At 37.3% G+C, this 10762-nt stretch overlaps 1 protein-coding gene across 1 annotated transcript; it reads left to right on the top strand.

The window, feature by feature from the left end:
* The first annotated feature begins 1097 nt into the window (after nucleotides 1-1097).
* Nucleotides 1098-4377, top strand: LOC122663305 (putative disease resistance protein RGA1). The gene has a single exon (XM_043858989.1). The coding sequence runs from the start codon at nucleotides 1138-1140 to the stop codon at nucleotides 4375-4377; it is 3240 nt and encodes a 1079-aa protein (XP_043714924.1). The 5' UTR covers nucleotides 1098-1137.
* Nucleotides 4378-10762: the final 6385 nt, after the last annotated feature.

The following is a 10762-nucleotide window of genomic DNA, read 5'->3' as shown; positions in this document are numbered from 1 at the left end:
TTGTTTCTTCACCAATGTTCAGAAACTTGTTTTGGCCCAGTGAGTCAACATGTTGACCTATCAATATCATAGTACCCATATGGGTGCATTGATGCAATAACAAAATCTACTGGATCCATTCTTAGTTTGTTGTGGATGCCAAGTTAATTATGGTTGGTTCATTACCCAATAACAAAATTCACTGGCTGAGCAGACTGAGTTTTAGACCATTGAACTCCACAGAAGGGAAGGACGTACCTAGTGCACGAGGCTCCCGCCACTGCGGAGTCTGGGGAGGGTCATAATGTAGATAGTCTTACCCCCTGCTTTTGCAAATAGACTGTTTCCAAACTCGAACCCGTGACCACTAATGATGGTTTTGATATATTATCAAATAAAGTCGCTTTATAATTTTGTAACTAAATTGACATTGATGTAATTACCATGTATCTTCTCACAATTCAATGACAATAGTTGTTGCAAGGTCAGGCAAAGCCTGGTAACAAAACAGAGAGGAGCTGCAACGCCCTTTCCCTTCCTTGAGGTTGTAGCAGTTGCTGTTACAACCTCCTCCTTCTTCTTCTTCAACTCCTCCGCCAACAATTTCTGTCAACCCGTATAGTGCCGATACGCTCCCTCACCAAGACAAATTTACCCTTTACCAATACCTGATCAACATATATAGCTTTTGAAAGTTGTGTGGTCGATCTCTGCAATTCAACATTCCAACCGTCATCCTATAAAAAAGTCTTAGATAAAAAGCATAAAAAAATCCTTAACCAAAGACTTGGATCGATCTACAACAAAGTACAGACCCAATTTTTTTTTTTTCCATTATTGCAGTTAGGCATATGTGGAAACCACATACGAAGGGAGTGTAGAATTCAACGTTCAACGTTAAAGATGAGTGAGAAGTCAAAAAAAAAAGGACTGGAAAAGCTGCAATAACGTAAGGTTCTAATATCCCATATGGGGAGCGACTTTCTAACAACAGGCCATGTGTCTGATTTTCAAAAATACAAATTCATTTTCAGACATCCAAGACGTTTCCTCACTTCCCTCTTCTCTTTCTGATCTCTCTCTCTCTCTTTGAATATATCTGCTTCTGTTACTGAACTCGCTTTGCTTTACGTCTTTTTGTCCATCTGAAAGAAGAAGATGTCAGCTATGGGACAACTCTTCGGAGGATCCATCCTCTCGGCCTTCCTTCAGGTGGCCTTCGACAGGTTTGCCTCTCCTGAGATTATGGAATTCTTACTTCGATGGGAAATCGACTTGGATGAAGTGGACTCACTGAAGCGGACGTCAGCCATGATTCAGGCATTAGCTGATGAAGCTGAAGTGAAGCAATTCACCAACGGTGCTGTGAAACTCTGGCTCGACCACCTCAAACAACTCCTCTATGATGCTGAGGACATACTGGATGAGTATGCCACTGAACTTCTGCGGCTGAAATTGGAATCTTCTCACCAAATCCAACAGGTACGCAACCCTGTTCCTCCCACTCCATCAAGTAAAAGTAGTGTTTCTTCTTGGTTGAACTCAGGCATGGAATCTGCAGTTAAGAGCATCAATGAAACTTTAGAAGGAATACAAGACATTGCGCCTAAGATTTATAACATTGCTGAAGAGCTGAGGGGAATTAAAAAATTTGGATCTAAAGTCAAGGTAATCAACCAGAGATTAAAAAGTGTAGCACAAGAAGGTGTTGCTCTTGGTTTGAACTCGAGCATGGGATTTGGGTCCTCATGGCCCATGGTATTCAGTCAAAGGCCACCAACGAGTTCTTTGGTGAATAAATATAAAGTTTTTGGCCGAGAGGAAGATATGGAGAAGATTGTTGGATGGTTGCTATCAGACAAAACTCAATGTCCCAGTGAGAATGACAATAATTTCTCAGTGCTACCCATAGTCGGCATGGGTGGAGTTGGGAAGACGACCCTTGCTCAACTTGTTTATAATGATGTGAAAGTTAAGAAGCATTTTCATTTGAAAGCTTGGGTCTGTGTATCAGAGGATTTTGATGTGGTGAGGTTAACCAAAGAAATTCTAGAGTCAGTCACTGGGTCATCCCCTCCTAATTCACTGGACCTGCTACAGGTGAAACTTCAAGAAGCTTTAAGGGAGAAAAGATTTTTATTGGTCCTAGATGACGTGTGGAACGAGAACTACGAGAGATGGGATGCCTTCAGCACCACTTTTGCATTCGGTACACCAGGAATCAAGATATTGGTTACAACACGGAACAAAGGTGTTGCATCAATTGTGTGCACTGTTCCAAATGTTCATTCTCTAAAAGTTTTGTCAGACGAGGCATGTTTTGCATTGGTTAGAAGGCATGCTTTCATGGAAGAAAATACCTCTGATGCAAATCAAAAGATGGAATTATTTGGGCAAGAAATTGTAAAGAAATGTAAGGGTTTACCTTTGGCAGTAAAGACACTTGCTGGCCTCTTGCGGGATAAAAGAGAGAGTAGTCAATGGAAAGCTATTTTGGAGAATGAAATATGGGATTTAAGAGAAAGTGAGATCCTTCCATCGCTCATGTTGAGTTACCATCATCTTCCACCGCTTCTAAAGAGATGCTTCGCATATTGTGCTTTGTTTCCCAAAGACTATGTATTCAACAAGATGGAATTAATCGTCTTCTGGATGGCGGAAGGTATTATTCAACCAAAAGAAAGAATACGGCTGGAAGATGTAGGGGGTGATTATTTTGATGAACTATTTTTGAGGTCATTCTTTGAGTTATCTAATCGTCCTCATTCTTTGGTGGGACGCCTCATGTGTGTTGACTTATCAAAAGAATTTCGCACAAGATCATTTGTTGAGTCATCGAAGAACACGGGATCAGGATTTGTGATGCATGATCTGATCCATGATTTAGCACAATTTGTTTCAAGTGGAATATATTGTCGGAACGAGTATGATAAGCCATCCCAAGTTCTTACTACCACACGTCACTTGGCCTACATTATGGACAATTATAATGCTGAGGTGACAGAATTTAAGGCCATGAAAAGCTTACGCACCTTTCTAACTCTAAATGATATTGTAGGTAGTCCCAAGCACATTTTTCCCACCATGCAATTCCAATTCCTGCGTGTGCTACGTTTCAGAAATTGTGGCAATTGTGAATTGCCTGATTCAGTTGGCAAGTTGAAACATCTGAGGTATCTTGATCTCTCATTTTCTGATATTGTGAGGTTACCCAACTCAATTGGAACTCTTTACAATCTACAATCGTTGGCCCTTTCTGGCTGTGGGAGGCTTAAACAGTTGCCTGAAGATATGGGTAACCTTGTTAACCTTCGATATCTTGTTCTCCCAGCACATTGGGGTTTCCATAAAATTCCAATAGAAGTGGGTAACTTGACTAGTCTTCAATCGTTGAGCACATTCGATGCAGGGCCCAAAAAAAAATTGTCCCGACTTCATGGGACTCTAGACAATTCAAATTTGGAAAATGTAGGCAATAATGGGACAGAAGCCATGGTGAACAAGCTGCATCTTTTTGGGCTACAGCTGCACAACCTCACGTCACTCCGAGTTCTTCGAATATCAAACTGTGAGAATATGGAATCACTATCCAAGGAATTATACACTCTAACATCTCTCCAAAGATTAGTAATCGGAAGTTGCCCTGATCTTGTGTCCTTCCAAGAAACAAGATTACCCACCATGCTTCAAGAATTGAAGATCTTTGATTGTGAGAATCTGAGGTCACTATCCAAGGAGCTACACACTCTAACATCTCTCAAATGTTTACAAATTGACAGTTGCCCTGCTCTTGTGTCTTTCCAGGAAACAGGGTTACCCCCTGCGCTTGTTGAATTGGAGATCATAGATTGCAAGAATCTAGAGGCTCTGCCCATGGGACTACTGCACAGCCTTACGTCCCTCCAAAGTTTAGAAATCAAAGAGTGCCCTACTCTTGAATCCATTCCAGACATGGGCTTAACCACCACGCTTCGGGAGGTATCGTTTGTAAATTGTGGGCAGCTGAATTCCTTGCCCAAGGGGCTGCACAAACTCACAAATCTTAAACAACTAGAGATTGTGGAGTGCTCTTTTCTTATGGAGTGCAAGAATCTTGAACCCCTACATACCTCAGGTCTTCATAATCTCATCTCTCTTTCATATCTCACCATTGGTGGATGTCATGTTCTCATGTCCATCCCAAATGGCCTGCTTCCCATCAACCTTAGGTATTTTTGCATCAAGGACTGCCCAATTCTTGAATCCCTATATGATGGACTCTCTGACCTTACCTCTCTTAAACGGTTGGAGATACAGAATTGTCCAATGCTGACACAACGGTACCAAAAGAAGGAAGGAGAAGAGTGGTCCAAAATTGCCCAAATCCCTATGGTGATAATAGATGACAAACGGCAATAAAGCCTAAACACCACGTGTGGTGTGGGTCTGGCCTCTTACAATAAAATATATGGATGGAGTACTACAGACTAACCCAAAATAAAAGCAGAGATGAATTGTAGCTAATATTGAGGTATTTCTGCTATAATCAGATTTCTATGATTTCTATCTATACTTCATGTTATGCCAAATGTGATTTTAATTTAATTAATGCAACCTAGCATTGTATGTATAAGGTATCACATAACAGCATCCCATTAGTTTTCTGCCTACCCCAAAGCTTCAGTTGGTCACCAAAAATGATGGAAGTTCAGTACAGGAGGAATCTGTTCTACAAGTCAGCAGGTTATATGCAGAGGGTACACTTCACAATATGTGGGTAGGTTCAACTGTTCTCTCTCTCTCTCTCCTTAATTTACTTGTCAGCTCTTTGCCGAATTATTGGAAAGTCGAAATTTATGAGTTAATTAATTCTATTTTCCGTCCTCCACTTTAAGTAAGTACACAACTGTCACTTGTTTCCATCCACTCTCTGCTTGCTTAGTATGCATGTTAGGCAAATAGTTAATGCTGAGTTTATTTTTAACTTTTAACCTTCCTAAGTTCGCCATGCTAGTGGTGACCCTACTTGATCTTATGGACTCCTACCTAAATTCTTTCTCTGCAGTGATCGTAATTCATGATCCCTTCCACCAAATCTATTTAACATGCTGGGCAACGACTCTCCATGGGGGTACAATCCTCTTCTTGATTAAGATTTTCTATTAAAACTGCATATGTTAAATAGCCTCTATTTCATTTTATATTTTAAATCGAATGTTGATTGTGAGTTTATGCAATTATTCACTCAAATTAATAGCGCAGAGGGGGAAATTGCACTATCCGATAATGTTTCAAATTTTTTTTAATTAGAAAACATTTTTGTCACAAAAAACATGTTTGATAATATTTTTGTTTTGTAAAACAGTATTACAATTTTATTTTTTATTTTTTGGAAAAAGGAGGCTTGTTTTTGAAAATAGAAAAAATGATTTTTTACACAGTTTCTGTGTTTATGTGCTAAATGTTGGGGATTGCCTAAATCAGTCCCTAGTTTTGAACTGTTTAAAAGTCTAGAGCACAAACCATCACATATAAAAGTATTAATATTGGGTTTGATGGACACATATCCTACAATCCTTAAGTTACACAAGTTTGCATATAAGGAAATAGGAAAATTATGTCAAATCACTTTGAAATAAAAACCACCCAAATCTCTCTTTCTCTCATTAATTTACTTTTCAGCTTTTTGCAGAAATATTGGAATTTGGAATACAAAACTCTTATCTTTTTTCATCAACTTTCTCCTTGCTTTATTGTCTTATGCATGTGAGGCAGAGATTTAATGCTCAATATTTTTTTTTCCTTTTCCCTAGGTTAACAATTCTAGTGGTAACTCTCCTTGGTCTTATGAGCTCCTGCCTAAGTTCCTTTTCTGTAATCCTAATTCAGTAAACCTTTCACATGCTAGGCAACTCTCATGGGGTATATTCCTCTTCTTCATTAAGATTTTCTATCATAATTGTATCAATTAAATAACCTCTGTTTCATTTTAGATTTTAAATAAAATGTTGCTTGTGGCATTTTAGGCAAATGTTTTATGTGAAACAATGACACGTCATTTTATTTTGGTCATTAAAAATAATAGAGAAGCAAAGGGCACTGTTTAATGTTCTTATTTTTCTTAAAGGTTTTTAATTTCTTTGTTCTTGCGCTTAAGTCTTAAGTTACACAATTTTGCACATGGGAAATGGATGGATAATGTTATTTCACTTTTAAATATAAAACAACTCCAATTTATTTCTCTCCCTCTCCCCAAACTTCCCCCTTTGGGCCAGCCTGAGCCTATGCTCCGCCCAAATCGTTTAAGTTTGGACTTTGAGATCCCAACCTAAGATTAGGTCAAGGTGAGCTTAAATTGAGGATGAATAATCTTTGTGTTGGGGTAGAGTGAGTTTTCAAAGAATCAATATTCAATTTATGGTTGTCAAACATGTTGAAAGCAACAACAATAACAGAAAAACAAAATCAACTAGAAACTGTTTCCTTGTTTTGCAATGGAAGGAAAACTGTTATTAAACAGCCCCTGAAATTTTCTATACTCTCTCTCTCTCTCTCTAGGAAACATGAATAAATATATTCTTCCACCCCAGTTTGACTTCTATATATTGACACTTTGTGGTATACTTGAGTTTTAATTATTGTAAATTGGTATAAGCTAGAAGCTACTCAAGGTGGAAAAAAACTTCATATAAGCCATGGATTGTATCTAATGAAATCTAAAGCCTGCACTCCCAAGGCCAAAGTGAACCATGTAAATAACTCCTTCCTCAGAAATTATTGTCAATTCTATGTCAAGTTTTTTACTTCTCCATTATATTGTCAACCAGCTTTGACATTGAGTTATTTGTTTATTATGGTAGACACATCAGATGTAGAACCTTTGTATGTCATACAAACTCATAATGGACGGCTGTCTTTGAAGTTTGAATCATCGAATTCTGCATTATTATGAGTTGGGGAAAGCTTTGGCAACCATTTTAGCAAGAAGGGTAATGCGATTCTAACCATTTTAGCAAGAAGGGTAATGAGTTTCCAGAATCGCAGGATTGGGAACAACAGATCTAATTGGAGAAACCCAATTAGGGAAGTCAAAATAAGTCTGATATTGTCAGAACTCAGGTCAAGTGATCAGTTTACTTAGGAGAATAAAATAGTTAAGTTTGAAAGAAATCCAATGATCAGATCCCAAGCTATTGAAGAATCTTAATTGAAATAGGACAGATCAAGAAGTTGAATTCAATGGCTAAATTTAGAGGATTTATAACAACAATCAATGATGAACAAAACAATGGATAAACAACCATGGAGACTCAACAGAAACAAGAGAATAAAATCTAAAACCTTATCTCAGAAATCATCAAAACAGAGAGATTTTAAGAAGTCAGACTTGAATCAGACCTCTAGGAAACCGATGGCAGAAACTGAATAATTCAAGTCAGGATTAACAGAGTTTATTCAGTATTAATTAATAAAATTAGAAAAGTGTTCTGAAACCAGAGTTGAAAATTTAGATCAGAGAACTAAGACCAAGAAGAAAATGGTAGTAGGAATTCTAGTTCGATCGGAAAACAGATTTTTAAACTAGTATTCAGGCAAGAACTTTAAACCAGTTCAGAATAGAATATTAAGGAGAATACAGTAGCCAACTATATTAACTTCAGGCAAAAGGAAACTAAAGAAAAGAAAGAGAAAAAAAGACATTGATGGTGTCCTAGTCACATGATAGAAATAACCAGGAAACCAAAGAATCCAGAATCACAGGGTTAATAGAATCCCGCAATAAAGTCAATTCTATAAATGACAATAGAGTGGACAGATAAGACTGGAATACTAGTCGATGATACCTATTTGAATGCTCAGCATGATATCAAAATTTGATCCAAATCCGAAGGTTAGATTGAGAGTTATATCACTATCACAGAATTAGTAACTATCTAACCAGAATTAGGAAATAACAGAAAACAGCATAGAAACTGAGAAATAACAATCTGGACAAAGAGTATTTGAATGGTTAATAGAAAAACAAGCAACATAGTAAGTAAGAAACTGTAAGTTACTAATTTGATGAACAGATTGATAACCGAAATGAGTAATAGGGGTTGTTAACCTTGCACAAATAGAAAATTTGAAACCAGAATTTAATAATACAAACTGATTCTCAGATTGGGTTTTGGAAACAACAGTAACTGAGAAGAAGAACTGAAACAGGAAATGAAAGAAGAAGATAGTAAATAATGAAGTAAAGAAGGAAAAGGAAAGGCTATTCACCAAAAAAAAAAAAAGAAGGAAAAGGATATAACCTGAGTCTTCCACTCAGGACTCAACTAGCATCTCACCAGTCACCCTATAGCATCTCACTGGGAAAGTTTACTGCATCTCACAGTCAGCTGCATCACACAAGCTCTTTGGCATAAACCATGAGTTCATTATCAACTCAAATCGTGGGCACTACATTGGCCTCTCCTTTTATTAATAATGAATAAAACCATTGAAATAAAATAGTAACTCCCTATGGCTATGGGATAGTTACCAAAGTTGTATTACAAAATAGAAACTCTAAAACAGTAACTGAAAACTAATTAATGTCTAGTAACTGAAATAGATACTAAATAAAAAATCCTAACATTGTCATTAACTTCTAAAATAGTAATCAAATCTCTTCATAATCTTCTCCTTGCACAGCAGATGTGATAGCCCCATATCAGCCGGAAAATACTTCCCGAAGGATTGCTCTAAGGACCAAATAATGGGCTGAATGGTTGGACTGGCTCAATGGGCTGGTCTGAATGACTGCTAGTCCTTCTTTCTTCTTCATGCTTTATGATCTACATTAGACATGCACAAGAAAGAAAGCAGAAACCTGACTTGTTAAATCAATAGAAGAGTATAAGAGGAAGATAAGATATAAATCAAGAATCCCACCCACCAACCCTTTTCTTGGAATTTCACCAGGCTTTTCCACATCTCACTGTAAATAGAACTTTGAATCTCAAAGAACCAAAGTCCAAATCCAATTTTTATTCACCAAATTTATGTGTTAGGCTGAAGCCCCTTACAACCTTATATAAAAGACTCAAAAACTGACTCAAACTAAGCTTAAATCTCCTCCAGCCAATAGCTTGCTATGGAGGTAGTCTAAAGTCTAAACTGACTAAGAGTCTACATAGAATGAAGTAAAAAAAAACTTAAAAACAAGGTTGGGCTCATAGAGTCCTTTGTCCAACCGACTATTAACACTTAATAACAATTAAAATAAACTAGGCATGAATAGTAAATGTGAATAGTAACACATGCTAAACTTGAACCAGAGAACTGCCCGCAGGGTATTCTAGCCTGTTTTATCTTTCTTTCTTATGCTGAAATTCTACATCAAAAGGATAATAAAGAAGAAGACAGAAAGAAAGTTAAACCAATGGAAAATTTTCAAGATACTTGTTACATTTCAATAAAGTCTTATGCCTCTTGAAAATTGGACTTTCAATTCCGTAGGAGGGGAATAACCAACCTCGTTGTTTTTGTTAATGTTGCAATTCTAGAGATGGTGCGCGGATACTAACATTACAAGTATGCTTTAGAAAGTATTTCCCTCATATCCTAAGTAGACTTTGCATCTACATATGGTCAACACTATGGTCATCTTAAATTACCTTCCAAATTTCCAAAATGTAGTTCCATTGCTTTTTTTGTAGCTTCCTTTCCTTATTTTTTGGTTCTATAATGGACTTGTTGATTATGAGTAATGGATTGTATTGATTTTAAGTCAAAATTTTCTGAAATAAAAGGCTACTTGTTCTCTGTTGGCCAAAATTGCTTATTTGTTTTTCTGGGAATATGCAAGTTCAAGACTATAAAAATGCTATTATTTTATGAACAAATGAAATAATAATTCTCAAATTTATAAACATCAGTTAACGTATGTGACTTCTTATCGATATACTTGAGTCCTTTAACTTTTGAATTGAAGAGTACTATGACATATTATGACTATGGAGGACAAACTTGGAATCAAAAGGTCTGGAGATAAGTAAAACTAAGACCGAGTACATGGTGTGTAACTTTAGCTGCACTAGGACAGTTAATGAAGTGGTGAATATTGGTGAGGGGGAGATTCCGCAAAGTGTCCACTTTAGATATTTAGGATCAATCATAAACAAGGAGAGCGACATAGATTACGATGTTGCTTAAAGGATTAAAATAGGGTGGATGAAGTGGAGAGACGCGACCGGAATATTGTGTGATCGGCGTATCCCTTTAAGGATTAAAGGAAAATTTTATAGGACTGTCATTAGACCAGCTATGTTGTACGAGGCAGAATGTTGGGCTGTGAAGAAGTGTCATATAAATAAACTTGGTGTGGTAGACTAAGGATATTGAGATGGATGTGTGGGAAAACTAGGAAGGATAAAGTAAAGAATGATCATATTAGAGCTGGGTTGGGAGTAGCTCCGATACATGATAAACTTAGAGAGAGTCATTTGAGGTGGTTTGGCCATGTGCAACGGAGGCCTTCAAGGGCCCCAATGCAGAGGAGTGACATGATTCTGATTGAGGGAACCAAAAGAACCAGGGGAAGGCCTAAGATAACCTTAAGAGAAGTGGTGAAGAAAGACATGCTTTGCTAACACCTTGTTCCTAATATGACCTCAAATAGAGCTGATTGGAGATCAAAGATCCATACATTCAATCTCATTTAGTTGGACTTGATGTTGTGTTGCTGTTTTTTGTTTTACACTACACTTCGAGACCTAGAGCTGCATGTTGGTCGGTTAAGAAGCAGTACGTAGCTAAGAAGGGTCAATGCCCT

This window comes from Telopea speciosissima, chromosome 5 (genome assembly GCF_018873765.1).
Source record: "Telopea speciosissima isolate NSW1024214 ecotype Mountain lineage chromosome 5, Tspe_v1, whole genome shotgun sequence".
NCBI lineage: Eukaryota > Viridiplantae > Streptophyta > Magnoliopsida > Proteales > Proteaceae > Telopea > Telopea speciosissima.
This window is presented reverse-complemented; position numbering and strand designations above follow the sequence as displayed.

Excerpts from the sequence above, each read along its gene's own strand:
- LOC122663305 (XM_043858989.1), top strand. The coding sequence starts at position 1,138 with ATGTCAGCTATGGGACAACTCTTCGGAGGATCCATCCTCTCGGCCTTC.